Raw genomic sequence first — 15,693 nt, 5'->3', positions numbered from 1 at the left:
GCCACACATTCATTCCTCTTTGATGTATGTTGGTTTCAAAAATAGAGAACAGAATTGTAAGGAGGGTGAAGAGAGGAACCCAAAACCTAAGAAGAGGATGGCATATGTGAAACAGCCAAAGCAAAGTATTTAGGATGAAAGTGAGAGGAGTAAGGGTGAAGTTTCACCTCAGGAACCTCAACTGTGGCCACCTTGATGGGGTCTAAGGCACTGGGGGTGATCCCAGAGAAACCTCAGGGAAGGAGAGAGGAATAACCTCCTCAAAACCTGGCTGCTCAGGAATGTTTAACTTCTCCTCTTGGCAGCAGGTTTCCCAAGGGTGTTTTTCTAAGCTGACACCTTCCAGCTGAGCTTTCCAAGAAAGATCTTCAGTCTCTAGTGGGTACTCAGCAGGCACATTAATCAGCTCAAGTGGCCTAACTTTTGTATGTTTGAGTGATACATGGCCCTTAAAAAGATAAACACTGGGGCTTCAGCTTCAGCACCAGCAGCAGTATTCCTGCTCTTTCCACTCAGCAGAAGTAGGAAAGCCTTTTTCCTCAGCTGAACTGCAGGTTGCCCTTTCTGTGTACAGCCTGCAAAGGAAGTGCACATTAAGGACGAACCAAACAAGTCTACCCTTGCTCACTATAGATGCCATTATCCTGAAGACAAAACCCAATAGATACAGAAGGAGCTGAAGCTGCCTTGGCACAGAACCAAGCCAAGGAAGAAGCAGAAGTGTCCCTAAAGCAGTTTTATGATTCCCTGGCTGGGGCCAGCTGCTCTTTATACACCTTGTACAAGCAAATGGGGACTGACTTGTGCCAAGCCACTAGTGTTGCCAGCTGAGCAGCAGCTCTGGCCCAAGGTCTTGCTTAGCAGGCCCCCCTCAAGAGGGAATACATGGGGAGAGTCACAGGCTTGAGGCTCAAAATCTTTGGCAAGCTTATGTTCAGTTTTCTGCCTAATCCTACTGCGACAGAAGATGGTTTGCAATGAGGGAGGGGGAGCCTCTCCTAAAAGGAGATGCTGGAGAATAAAGCTCAGGGAAGGATGAAAATCAGGAGCAGGAATTCAAATTAAACAGAGAAAAAGAAAGTCAAGACCTACAAACCAGCACTATTCTTGCTGAATTGACTTTAGAGGGATGGATGTGTCCTGTGGCGTGACAATCTTCCTTCTCTATTAACATGTTGTTCATAAACCTTCTTTCAATACTTAAGGTTTTATTGTTCTTATAAATAATACAGTCTTCTTGTCTGCTAAACTCTTGGGGCCAGTCTATGGTTTACAATAATAAAAATCAAGACTGAAATGATTTTCTTCATTTTATGCTGCCTTTCTTGGACAAGCCTCAAGCAAGATGCCACTAAATGTCCTCCTGTTTGTCATTTATCCTGCCCCCCTGGCACAGCCAAAGCACCCTAATGGCTTGTTAAAACAGAAAGAATATTGTCTGGTGTTGCCTAAATTAGTCCTAAACCACCTCACAAAGGAGGACTTCCAGAAAAAGGGGATGAGAGCAGGATGTTCTTTCCTTTGGTGGCAGCCCATCTCCTTGTACATTGATCTAAACCAGCCCAGAGCTGCTTCTGTGGCTGCCTCCACACTGATGATTGCAGGGTCCTGTCTCTGGCTTGTTTTCTTTTCCCATCCTAACAGCTGGGGAAAAACATTTTGCTATAATCTTCTCTGAAATGGTGGTGGTGCTAATAACAGAAAAATATATCCCACACACTCCACAGTTGTTTGACAAAGTTGTATTACTGTGAAAAAACCCTCTCCTTTGCACTACAGGCTCAGGGTCTTCACAGTGTCACATTAGCAGCTGTCAGGGAGGGTATCAAACCCTGCTCATGATCCAGGCTGTGGGAAGAAGCATCTGCCTTGGCTCACTGCACTGCCCAGAATCACCTAAAGCACAGGGGTGTCACTGCCGTGTTTTCTGGAAAAATCCCTTCACCAGGATTTCTTCTCCTGGGAAGCTGAGAAGCCTCAGAGAAAAAGGAAAACAATAATTATCTGTTCTGCTTCTCCTGTGTTTTGCTGCTTTGGAATGTGGTTGGACATTGTTTACCAACAGGTGATTGATTCATTGGTTACATGTGAATTGTTTTTACTTAATGACCATTCACAGTCAGGCTGTGTCGGACTCTGGAAGGAGTCACAAGTTTTCATTATCATTCTTTGTAACATTCTGTCAGTATCCTTTCTCTGTTCTTTAGTATAGTTTTAGTTTAATATCATATATCATATATCATATCATATCATATCATATCATATCATATCATATCATATCATATCATAATAAATTAGCCTTCTAAGAACATGGAGTCAGATTCATCAATTCCTCCTTCATCCCGGGGGCCCTGAAAACCACGCAGGGGTTTCTGCACCACCACCAGACACAGGAAACACCCCTGCATTTAGAGTAACTGCTTTAAAAACACACAGAAAACAAAAGCATGGTAACCAGGAAATAGATGAAGTGTGGCTCAGTAACCATGGATATACACAACAGTGGAGCTCAGGGACCCCAAGAATCACCAATTCCTTCTTGCTCTTCAGATGTGTCCCATCTGTGAAGCCATACTCTGCCACCTCTTCTGACCTTCCTACAGTCTTCATGCAGCTGATGATTCTCAGTGAATATTGTTCCAAAAGTAGATTTCTGTTGCAATCATAATTTCTCATCCTTTAAAGCTGCTTCCACTCTTATTTCCCTATGTGTTTTTGAGAATGTTTTTTTGTGTGGATGATTGTGTCTCTAAGCAACACCCTAAAAGAAAAAAGCTTATGCCCTGTCATTTCAAACATTAGCATTCACACTTTTGCTTTTGCTGTTTATTGAAACTTGCAGTTGCATTTCAGATGTTTATGTACGCCCAAGGTTGAGCCTTTTTTTTTTTTTTCTGAACTCCAAGTGGAAAAGAATAATGGCATCCAGATTTTGTTATATTCTTGAGATATTATTGGCTTCTAAAGAATACTTGCACATGTACTGTCACTCCAGTGCCAGTACATCTCACAATACTTCTCCTTTCAGGCTAAGAAACAGCATTATCTAGATTTCACAATGATCTTGGGTCTGTGTCATATTTCCCAGCATGAGAAGTCTGACAGAAGAAGATGTCACTCGTGGGCTTCCTGAGCCTTGCAGATGGGAAAGGCTCTGTTCCATGGTTATACTGTTGGCTTATCTTTTGACTGGATTAAACAACAGACTTGAGGCATATTTTTTCTTCTGCCACTGGTGTTTGTGTAGGTAGGTGTTCAGAGAACATCTGTTTCTTCATAGTTGTCTCAGCTATTCTGCTTTACAAAGAGTTTGGCTTTAAAGATGTACCCAGGGATAAAAAGGCCCTAAACATGAAAACATCCTTTCCACTGTTAGGTCTGTTTTTTGTTTGTTTATTTTTTAAAAACTCTGTACAAACTTCCACAGTTACAATTTAATGAAAAAAAACTCTGATAAACCTACCTGGGCCTCTTAATGGTTTAAATATACCTTCATGGGTCCCTTATTTTAAAAAGCTTCAGCTAAAAGCAAAGAGAAAATTCTCAAGCATCATTTTGTTCAGGCAGCTCTTCCAATCCATTCATGAAGGCACGAAGACCTGATTTTAAGTTACTGTAACAGAAATAGAGGGTGACAGAACTGCTGACTAACCAGTTATTTCCCATTTTCTACTTCTTCATTTAACTCTTCCTTCCTTAGTATGCATTTCCCTTGACTATTTTTAAATTTAATGGTACTGAACAACTCCACCACACCACCAAGACAATTTTGAGCTCATATTTTATCTGGGATTTTCCTGGTCCTCACAGCTCTGCCAGTAGCAGCTTTTGTAAACTAACAAATCATCATATCAAACAGCTTGTTTCTGCCTCCCTTGTGAAAATCACAACTTGGGTTTAAGACCTTTACACTGCTGTCACTCCCTCCTATTTCCATCAGGCTTAAAGCAGATCTGACTCCATGCACATTGAGCATAAATGTGTTTTTTGTTTGACCTCAGGAGAGAAATATATTGCTCCCACAATTCTCAGGCTGAGCAACAAGATGACAGAATATATAATGATGAATAACCAAAGGCATTTTATCTGGCTTTAACTGAAATTTACTGAATTAGTTCCTCACTCGGCTCTTGCATGGACAAATTTCTTCTAGCTGCAGATTAAATTTGCCTGTGTAAGACTTGAGAATGATTGGGAAACATTTGGCCAATAATTTCTAAAGGGGAAGAAGCTGCAGTGGAACAAGCTCAGAAAGGTTAAAATCCAGTGAGGACTTGCTGTGGGGCTACAACTCTTTTCAAGGTATTACTGCCTCTTTCATGCACTTATTATGGAATTTTAAACACGAGCAATAGCAGTGCTCACCCACAATAAGTAATCCTGTATGTTAACATCAAACCATTCAATTTCTTATCTTATTCCACTCCAAAGCTTTAATTACTTGTAAAGGCTGCTAATGCTTTGCCTTGTCTAATGCAATTAGATTTAATTTTCATTCTACTTCTCATTTGATTCAAGAAAGATTGTACTGAAACCTTCCCATGTCTAGGTGTACCAGCCAGTGCCATCAGCAGACCAACTGAGCTCAGGGGGATGTATTTGACATGGTAATAACAAGTGCATTTGTTTTATAAACCTGGTGTGCCAATAAAGCACCTAAGGTAGGATTTCCTAAAGCTCTGCAGACTGGTCTGCTATTGACTTCAGCAGAAACAGGCTATTGAGGAGGTATTTTATTTGTCTGGATTGCTATGCAATTGCTCCTTGGATTATAGCTCTGTTTGTTACTAGAGTGGTTTTATTCACAAAAGGTTTTTATTGTCATTCAAACATTTATTGTGCTCAGGAGGACTTTTCACATTTCAAATGTTCACCAGCATGAACCCTAATTTTTGACCTTAAACATCTTTTCCCAAAATGCCCTGAGATAAGCACTTGGTGCTGACACACTACAAAAACTGTCTCTTTTGATACAGGTAAGCAAGGCTTATTCAGATCATGGCCAAAGGCTATGTTTTCAATAATACCAAGCTGCTTCAGTCTGAAAATTGCATATGAAACGTTCTGAGCTGCTTTTCTGTTCCTCTAACCCTGATGCCACTACGGCAAGAGGCAAAATTCTCTTTGACTTAACAGCTTTAAAGATAAGGTAGTCCTGTGTTCATTAAAATGAAGAAATGACATTGTATTTTCCAGCACACTGCCAGCAGCAGGTAATGTTACACCAAGTTAATTGTCAACAGAACTACCCTGTAATTGTTTTCCTCTTCTCTCCACGATGAAGAGCAATTAAAGCTTGTATAAAAACAAGACACTGTGCTGGCAAAGATGACCCTGTGGTACAAGTGAGAAAAAATTGTGATGTGCGTATGATCTGTGTCAAACTGAAGACAATGAGAGAAGGAGGAAACAAACCAAGAAAGAAATGAGGGTCAATAGCAGGATTAACACCCGGGAAAGGAGATGAGGGTGATGAGGAACAGGGAGAAGCTGTAAAGCTTTACTTCTTTGGTAGTCCTTAACGTGAAAGACTGTAAAGTCAGCAAACAAATATCTGAAAGTTAATCAAGCAAACAAATCACCAGTAGGGAAGGGCATCCTAACTGGAGGAGGGCAGGAGAAGCTGGAGAAGCTCAGGCTGGGAAAGGCAGGTGAGCAGCAGCAGTGGATAAGCACTATGAGAGGGAAAGGGGGAATATCCCCAGGAGAACAAAGTGGGGGAAGGCTCCAGGGGTGGCAGGGCTCCATGGGAACACAGGACACAGAGCTTCAAGCAGGATCTGGCTTTATGAGCCTGCAGCAAGCAGGGCAGCTGATAAGCCCTGCAATTATGATCCCTCACAGGCTCACAACAACAGGGAAGTTGCTTGGTAATGGAGACGGACTGGCTGGAGCCACAGGGGATGGAGAGCTGTCAGAGGGTGCTTGGGCACACCAGGGTCTGCTCTGCAACCACACCTACAAGCTCTGGTAAATGCACAGGGAACTAAAACAGAGGTGTCTGCAGGACTATCACCAAAGACCAAATGGAATGTTGTGCTGAGCAGGAGGTACCTGCTCACTAAGCAGGCATTGCTCCTTCAATGACACAAGCTGGATGCAAAAAGGGAGAATTCATGATTACAAACTCCAGCTGCTCCTTGTTTTGAACCTGAACCAGCACCTGGTAAGTCAGTATAAAATGTCCCCTGGCTTCTGAGATGCTGGATCATATCTCAGATGCTGGACTATATCTCATGTAACGCTGGGCAAAATTTGGTTTATGGATGACTGCTCTACAAAGCTGTGGTGCCTGACATTTAATTTTGAGACCACACATTTCAGTGCTCCAGCTGAGCACCTCACACTCCACATCCACAGCAAAAAGAAATGCAATTTGTTTGTCCTTGACTCCTCCATCTGTTACTGATGTTAATGTTTTGAAACATTTAGCTAGGGGTTAATATTAAAGAAACATCTGAAATGTTTAGGTTAACTAATCTGAACTGAAATGCTCTGTAGAGATCATTCGGTTTAGATGGCCAAAGCACAGTGAAAGCCTAATTTTCTGTGGCTGGCATAACCCTACAGGGGCAGGCAAACCCTAAGAAGCACTGAAATTAAAATAATATTTTTCACAATTTTTTTTTAATTTTAGAGTTTTGTTTCAAGTATTTGGGTTTCTCCCTCCTGCCTTCTAGAATAAAATCCCAACAAATTTAGGATCAAAATGATTTAATCATGACCCTTCAGTGGGGACTCCTCAAGTCACCTGTGTAATTACATGGATGTATTCCAAGTAAAGATTTATGTTGCTGCTCTCAACTACAAGAAAGCAAGCTGTGATTTAGATTACTTCTCTGCTCCGAGCACCCAACCTATGCCCACACACTTGGGAAATTCCTATCAGTGGCACCCAAAGAAGTTAATACTCCCATGCAGCTATGGCAAGAAGAAAACATTGCTATGGTGACAGTACTTCATCTGAGGAAAATCAGTGCAGGATCAGAACTCTCCACAGAAATGTGCTGACCCTCTGAGCCTCTTGCTCTCTGTTCTTTATCGAGATTGCCCGAGTGAGAAAATAACTCAGAAATCCAGGGGCACATTGATCAAAGCATGAAGGAATCAGATCTGCCTCAAACACCCTCCCATTCTGCCTGCAGATTGTGTATAGGATGGCAAAGACAAATAACCTGACACTGCAGCTTAATAACACTGCTGGCTCTTCCAGCTGCTTTCTCATTCAGCTTTGTTTGATTATTTCTTAACTTTAAGAAGGTCAGATCTGGAGGCTACTCCCCCCTAATCTGAAACCTCTGCAAAAGCTGCCTGTACAAGCCCCAGGAGGGGGCTGCAGAGCCCTGAGGAGGTAACACTGCTGCTGACCATCTGAACCAGATCCCTGAAAGGGCAGCCAGCCCTCACCTGAAGCTGTGGGGATGTCACATTCCTCCATAATGGGCTTTAATAATTGCCCTTCCATGAAATAAAACTAAAAGGAAAAGAAATTAAAAAGATAAAGCCGACTCTGATTTAACTAATAGGTTTGAAATTGCACACCCTGGTTTGTCTGTCACCTTTTGGTTGGGCTGACCCCACAGACAGCAGGGAGCCAGAACCTCCTGTGGCTGCAGCTCTGTGATGGTGTTCACAGGGGTCTGAGGGTGAGGGAAGAGGTGAGGATCTGACTCCATGTTTCAGAAGGCTTGATTTATTATTTTATCATATATATTACATTAAAACTATACTAAAAGAATAGAAGAAAAGGTTTCATCAGAAGGCTGGCTAAGAATAGAATAGAATAGAATAGCAAAGAATGATAACAAAGGTTTGTGGCTCAGTTCTCTGTCAGAACCAGCTGGACTGTGATTGGGCATTAATTACAAACATCCAACATGGGCCAGTCACAGATGCACCTGTTGCATTCCACAGCAGCAGATAATCAATGTTTACATTTTGTTCCTGAGGCCTCTCAGCTTCTCAGGAGGAAAAATCCTAAGGAAAGGATTTTCCATTAAAGACGTCTGCGACACAGCTCTAATTCACATCCTGGAATACAAGACGAAGATGGGACAAATATACTTCCCTCTTAAACCTTCAGACCATCTTGGTTACTTGTGGGATTTCTCACCAAATTATCCTCTGTAGTGTCTGCTCTCACAGATTGCTCTCAACCCCTGGTTCCTGGCAGTGCAGTACAACATTTCACCTGTGCTTACTGAGCTGTCCAAATGTGCTTTGCACATCACTTCCATTAAATTATCACTTCCAGAGCATCAGGACGGGCAGACATTCTCACAGGACTATGATAGAAAGCCAGAGGGTATCTTAGGAGTGAGTGCTTATGGTGCTTAGGCTGTGGAGCACAAGCAGAAATGCTGGACTGGGTGTGCTGGTCCCTGCAGAAGAGCCAGAGAGAAGAAAGTCCAACCCAGCTGAGACCCCAGGCAAGGAGAAAACCTCTGCCAGATCCAGTGAAATGGCAGAAAACACAGAATGCTGTGTCTCTTAAGGGCAGAGGATGCCCCCATCCCTTTGGGTGGAGTAGTCAGTTCACAGGAATATTGAGCAATTTAATAGGATACCTCAGGGATAAGGCAAGTACGAATATGAAGTGAATGCTCACTCCTACACACTGCGTCCCCAACACCTGAAACCCCTGCACAGCTGTACAGAGAGGAGATCCCTGCTTCTTTCCTTCCCAGGGACATTTCTCAAGCACATAACCCAGACTTGTTCCATCCCCAAAACAAAATCATCTGCCCACAGTAAAGGTGCTATGAAAAATATTTTAGGGAAAAAAATCCCTTTATACATATCAGAGTGCTTCACTTGACCTCATTTTTAAATGCCTGGTATGGATTTCTATAAATCAATTCTCTCACTTGATTTTTGAAACATGTACTTACATATAAGAAGCTTAGAATCCAATTTAAGTGGGTCTATGTTTCAAAATGTTTTACTATATAGGCACCTAAGATTTATTCTAACCCTTAAGAGAGGAAAAAAATTTGGGTACAAAGTCTAGACTCATGGACTGAGTCAGAAATCCAGATCTTCAGGCATTCCAGTGTTGCCTGGTGTGCTAGGCAGAATAAATCTCTGCTACCAGAATACAGGGAAAGCTAGGACTGATTACACCTGCATCAGTAACATTTTTACCAGAGAGAAATCTGGTCTGAGTTATATTTTTGCTTTCAGTCTTTAACAAAATGCTGGGTACTTTGGTGGTTTGCATTTGGGGAGGGAAGGAAAAAACTCAACTGAAAACTAAAGTCTACAGTCAGTTAGACCAAAGAATCAAGAATAAATTCCACCTAGCTGCTCCTTAAAGAAATCAGAATAATAATTGCATAGAAACCTAGTAACTTTTGGAGTGCAAAATAATGACTGAATAGATGGTGTAGTCCAACAGTCAGCAATCAGAAGTTAGACTGAAGGATTTTCTTACATAGCTCTGAAAATCCAGATGTGTCTAATGAAAACAGACTCAACATTTCATTATTCAAGCACAAACAATACAGTAATAAAAACTGAATGCCCAGAGTGCTATCAAGAGGGTGTTTTATGGACTGCAAGCCACACACTTTGTGGGCTATTCAGGAAAATGCTTTATAAAATGACAATTTCAACTCTCATTTCTTAAAGACCCCATTAACACGTTTCTCACCCAGACTGTTTGATTGTGTCCCTGATGATTTAGGGAAGTGCAGAACTGCAGCCAAGGAGGCACCTAAGAGAGGGGAGCTGCTTGGCTCTGCAGAGGAGCTGCTCAAGGAGCGTGGATGGAACAGCTCCATCCCAGCCTGGCTACTCCAAACCCTTGTGTTCACAGAAGGGTGAAGAACTGGGAAGGAAAGATGAGTCTTTCTCAGCTCAAACTCCAGGAGAACGTGCAGCCCTGTGCCTGGATTTCAATGTATTTCAATGTATTTCAATGCCTACATGAGAAAGATTTAGTAGTTTTATTAAAACTATTGAGAACAGAGCAAGGGTTTGAAAAGACATAGCGAGATTCCTGCGAGTTGGAATCCTCTAAAGAGGAGGAGCTGAGTAACCTGTGGGTGATTTACCCTTGAGAGACACTGAGTATACTTGCTGTTTGTTAAGCAGTGAGCAAGGAAGCTTTCCTCCACCTCGCTGGGATGGTGCAGTGTTTAGCTGGAGTAATAAAGTTGCTTTGACACACGTAACTGATGAAGCTGTGGAGGAAGGAAAGCTGTTTTGACTCTGCATGTCTGGTAGTTCTTGGCAAGGCTGGGTAAAAACAGCATTCTTGTCAATTAAGCACGACAGGAAAGCAAATCAAACTGCTCAGGATAACGTGGTGTGTGAGCTGACAGGGGAATCAAAGGTAGTCCAGGTGGGTAGGTACATAAATGAACTGGCTGGGAGGGAAAATTGGACCTTGAAAGAATGGCTTTGGAACTGCTCATCCAGGGTACATCTCAGTGCCCTGCCGTTTGGTTTCTCTCATGCTTGGGACCATGAGCCAGAGAGCTTTGTGCACATTTGACTAAGAGCACAGTGTCATGTTTTAGTGGAACAACTAGTTAGTTAATTCATGAGGTTTTCTCACTTTTGTTGGGCAGAACTGTCAGAAATAACCAAATGCAACTGTGTGGTGGAAGAAACCCCGCTGCAGCTGAGCTCCTTGTGGGCTCTGCCTCTGTGAGCTGCAGCAGCTTGAAGAGGCACACGAAGAGAAGCAGCACTGAGGTGGGGGCAGCAGTTTCCTCTTCATCTGCAGGGGCTGTACACATGAAATGTACAGGGTGAAAGCCATGCTGGGATGGAGCACAGCAGCCTCGGGATGCTGGGGTCTGGCAGCCACTGCTCCTGCCAGGCTGTGCAGCTTGGCACCCCCAGAACAGCATCTCTGCCACAGCCTTTGCTGTGCCCACAGGCACAGCTCAGCCTGCATCTCCTCACTCAGAGCTCTCTGAACTCACACCAAGTACTCTAAGCAATCCAGGAGAAAGCACTGCCAGGTAGCATTGCAAGGGAAGGTATGACTTGGGGAGCGCTTGTCAGAACCCAGCCTTTGTTGCACATCACAAAAAAACTCCAGTTTTCAGCCTCCACCTCGCATGTGAGCAGTGACATTACTGCCTCTTGGTTGGTGCCACAGGAACATGAGAAACACAACTCCTGGCTCTGCCATTTACACTCTCACCTGGCAAAACCCCTGCTGAGCTCCTCAGTCCCCCTGCCCAGGTACAAATAACTGCAGGCAGGGCAATGACGTGGAGAGGAAACAGAAACATTTTACATTCCAGTGACCTCAGAGAGCAGAAGCCAGAGTTGGCAGGAAAGCAGTGTGTTTACACATCACCTGAAGATTTCTGTTTCTCACAGCAGGTGTACTGAAAGAATGGGTTTGTTAAAACATTGGCTTTCTTGTTCACTCATTCTGATCAGTCAAAACAATCTCTTTTAAACATACGTTCCTGTGATGAAGAAAGCTTAGTGCTTAATTAAAACGGTGCTTTAATGACCAGGCTACCAAATGTAATTGCAAAGCAAAAGGTAACTGGATTTTTCAATGCAAAAAGTAACAATACCTGACAACACTGCTCTACTCACCATCACGACTCCATTATAAGGATTAGTCATTATTGATAAAACATTTTCCATACCTAATGAATGCAAATGCAATAACGAGCTGTGAGTTTCTTCCTCTACAATAGACGGAAAACACAACATTTAAGCTCAGAAGACACCTGGCTTCTTAGAGAACTTTAAAACTGGCAGAGTTAAGACTGCTAAGATCTTGTACCAAGGGACAGGGTTTCTCAAGCAATAGTCCAAGAGCAGCAGACAGCCACAGAGTCTAAAACATAATAAAAATACTCCCACCATAACTCATAATTTGCTTCACAAAGTGCTGGTCTTCCTAAACACCTATGGGATAGGAAAAACTGCAGCCGGCTGCAGCGATACACGGAGAACTGTATTGTGCTACAGCTGGAGGAGAGCGACTTCGCGTCTTTAAACACACACACACATCCTAACTTTGCCAGCAGTTAAAGCCGGTACCAAGCTGAGAGGTGAAAGCCTTTCTCGGCTTCAGCATCTCCATCAGCCCGCTACTGCCGGCCCCCGCGCCGCCTCTCCCGGTACCGAGCGCATCCCGGCGCCGGCAGCGCTGCTGGGGCGGGCAGCCGCCAGCCCCGTCCGCTCCCTCGGGCTGGCGGAGCGAAGCAGCCCAGCCGCCGGCAGCAGAAGTTTGCTCGGAGGGACGGATCTCCGGCAGCCGCGACGGCGGGCGCTGCTGCGAGCCCGCGGGAGCCGGAGCGCGGCGGGGCGGGAGCAGCGCCGGTCCCGGCCCCGTGCAGCGGGATCGGGGGGTTCGAGGGGACCGCGACCCCCGGGACGGGAGGTCAGCGGGGACAGAGCGACCCGGAGTGGCTGCGAAGCCCCGGTTGCCACAGCAACGCGGCGGCGCCTCTCCCCAAACTTTGGTCGCTATAACGACGGGGCCGCGGCCGCGGCATCTCCCGGACGGGCGGGTCCGCTCCGCGGGGCCGTCGGGGCGGCGCTCACCTATGGTGGAGACCACGGTGCCCACGAAGTAGAAGGCGCCGGGGAAGTCCCAGCGGGGCCGCAGGGCGTCGACGCGGATGCCCGCGGCCATGGCCGCCTCGTAGCTCCGCAGGAAGGCGCGCAGCTCCGGCAGGCTGATGTTGAAGATGCGGCTGAAGTTGTGCAGGGTCCGGTTCCAGCGGAGCTGCGCCGCCGCCTCCGACGGGCTCTCGAGGGCCGAGAAGACGGTGGCGCCGGCGCTCAGGTACGCCGCGATGAGGGCGGCCAGCAGCAGGAACCGCCCGTTGTCCTCGTTGAGGGGCGCCAGGCGCCGCCGGCGGCAGGAGCCCACCGCCCCCCGCGGGGGCATCATCCGGTGCGCGGCGCGGCGGGCGCGGCGGGCGGCGGGCGGCCCCCGGCGCGGGGCGCGGGCATGGGGCGGCGCTGCGCGGAGCCCGGCGCGGCGGCGGCTTCGCTGCAGGGGCCGCGGCTCTGAGTCATCCCCCGGTGGGGCTGCCCGCCCGCCTGGCGACGGCGGCGCCCCGGGGCCGCTGGCCCGGCCCGCCCCCGCTGGGCCCCGGGGCCGCGGGCAGCAGCGGCGCGGGCTGGGCGGCGAGCACCGCCCGGCGCGCTCTGGCCATGCGGGGCGGCGGCGGCGGCGGCCCCGCCGCGGGGGAGACGCCGCGGGGAGGCGGAGGCGGAGGCTCCGCGCGGCGCCCGGTCGACGGCGGGCGGAGGGCGGGAGCGTGCGGCGCGTCCTCCGGGGAGCCGCATCCCCGGCGGGGAGGCACCCGCAGCCCCGCTGCCGCCGGGCCGGGCCGGGCCGCTGGAGCCGCCGCTGCCGCGCCCCCGGGGGCCGCCGCGCCCGGCCGGGGGAGGGATGGGGCGGGACGGGGCCGCCCTGCCTTGCCCAGTCCAGCCCAGCCCTGCCCTGCCCTGCCCTGCCCTGCTTCGCTCTTCCCTTCCCTTCCCTTCCCTTCCCTTCCCTTCCCTTCCCTTCCCTTCCCTTCCCTTCCCTTCCCTTCCCTTCCCTTCCCTTCCCTTCCCTTCCCTTCCCTTCCCTTCCCTTCCCTTCCCTTCCCACCCCACTTTTCCCCAGTTCCCCGCTCCCCCCGCGGCACCGGCCGGGCTCGGGGGCGCGACGGGCACGCTGGTCCCCTCGCCATGTGCGGGATGCACCGCGGCCGCTGCGGGGCTGGTTTGGCTTCAAAAGCTTTTCTCTACGCCCCGTACCGAGAGGGTGTTCGTGAGACAGTTGGTGGTGGTCGGTGAAAGCGCTAATTACTTAACTTCAGCCATTTCTGGATGAAGGAATGGTTGTTTCTGATCTGACTCCACAGAGGTAGACCCAAGAAAATGATACATTTTGGGTTCGGTGCCAAATGCCCATTTAATCTTAGCAGGTGTCTGAAAAGTGATTTTTCTCCTCCTAAGATGTTGGATTCTGTCTTTGCTGTTTGCCTTGGAACAAGCACTGTAGCCTTTCTTATCTGTTATGCTGCAGTGAGAACTGCAGTCCTTTCCTGGGAGACTTGAAGTAAATAATTACATTCGTATTTTTAAAATAAAATGAGAATTCTCACTGATAAAGCATTGCAAAGAGGATGGGAGTGATGCCAGTCCTGCAAACATATGCGTAGGTGTTGATAACACGTGTAGGAAAGATCTGGGCTTGGAGGAGGAAATGCTCCCCACAATTTACAGTTGCCAGTGTCAGTCTCACTGGGATGGGAGCTTGTGCCCTGGTTTATGGGTTTTTTTAGCCTAGGTTCTATTTTTTCTTTTCTTTTTTTCTTTTTTTTTTTTTTTTCATCTACAGGAAAATATTTGCTGCCTCTTGGTAGCTACATGATGTCTTTTAGCAAAGGGCTATTTGCCATCACTAGAACATCTCCATAGCTTCACACATCTATTTCTTATTTTGGATCTGAGAGATTTTGCTTTGCCATGAGATTTCACATTATTGGCAGTTATCTCTTGGCCACCACATCCATAGCAGGAGAATTTCCTTCCTTTCTAACAGGCTGTTCATACTTGTCAGGTGAAAAAAACTGCTTGGGTTTACACCCCATGCTTCCTAGGAACATGTCTAATCAAAGTATCATGTTTTGATAGCCACTAACATCTCTAAACTTTGGGGTTTGCTCTTATTGCTTTTGTGCTAAAGTGTTTTGTTCAGTAGAGGTGAAAGTGTCTAGAAGTATCAAAGAAGATTTCCAATCTCCTTTTGTGCTCAAGGCAACCAATACCACATGCAACCCTTAAGAAAAAAAGTGTCTCCTATTTCAAAGTGTCAGTTGTGTCCCATTATAAATACTAAAACTGAATAAAAATAAAAAAATTAAACCAATAAATCACAAACCCAATAGCTGGGGAAAGCAATAGCAGATCTCAAGGACACAAGAAGCAGAAAAACATTGGGAAAGTATATCAAACCTGATCAAAAGACCATTGCCATGAGTGGAAACTCTCCTCTGGATGGTCAAGGGTCAGAAATTTAGTGCCAATGACTATAGTTGGAAATAATTTCCACTGTGGAGATCCAGGAATGATTACATGCAATCCACTGTGTCAGATGATGTAAAACTAAGCTCATTTACCTGAATTCCCAGGAATTTTGTTGCTGCAGGTGGATATCACTAGATTCCTGGTGCTTTTGTGTTTGCAGGGGAAGTCTTTGTTTTTATTTAGTTTTTTGTTTGTTTGTTTTGGTTTTTGGTTTACGTTTTGTTTTGGTTGGTTGGTTGATGTTGTTGCTTTTTTCCACTTTCCTGTTGGGAACATTGTAAAACGAGAGTTCAGTTCTCTGGAGTCCTAAGCAATTTCACCTACTGTGCGAGGCCCCTGATGTTTCCAGTTAGCAAAGTTTGTGTCACTCGTGCCTGTCACCATGCCATGCATTGTGCCCTCCTGGGGCATGGTTTCCCCTAGGTGGGGAGTGAGAAATTGGCCATTTCCTTGGGTGACAGGACAGGTTCCAAGCAGCAGAAGCTGGCTGCCTCTGGAGTGTGTGTTGGCCTCTCTGGAGATGTCCTGCCTGGGAAAGGATGATGCTGGTATCATATCAGCTTGAGGAATCACCTCATGGCTATGAAAGCCTACCAGTAACTTTCCATGAGGAAAAAAGCTCAGCTGAAGCAGCAAGGGACGTGGTTCAGCTGCTTCAGCACGGACAGGATTGTATTT

At 46.5% G+C, this 15,693-nt stretch overlaps 1 protein-coding gene across 1 annotated transcript in view; it reads right to left on the bottom strand.

Annotated features, from left to right (window-relative positions):
- The window catches only part of KCNK12 (potassium two pore domain channel subfamily K member 12), a 28,770-nt gene extending 15,386 nt beyond the window's left edge, over window positions 1-13,384 (bottom strand). The window contains exon 1 of the mRNA XM_074536909.1: window positions 12,529-13,384. Coding sequence (XP_074393010.1) covers window positions 12,529-12,880 — 352 coding nt within the window. The 5' untranslated portion in view covers window positions 12,881-13,384. The remainder of the gene's footprint in view (window positions 1-12,528) is intronic.
- Between the last annotated feature and the right edge of the window lie 2,309 nt (window positions 13,385-15,693).

This window comes from Zonotrichia albicollis, chromosome 3 (genome assembly GCF_047830755.1).
Source record: "Zonotrichia albicollis isolate bZonAlb1 chromosome 3, bZonAlb1.hap1, whole genome shotgun sequence".
In the NCBI taxonomy this organism is placed as follows: Eukaryota; Metazoa; Chordata; class Aves; order Passeriformes; family Passerellidae; genus Zonotrichia; species Zonotrichia albicollis.
The sequence above is the reverse complement of the archived record's forward strand: the minus strand, read 5'-3'. Positions and strand labels throughout refer to the sequence as shown.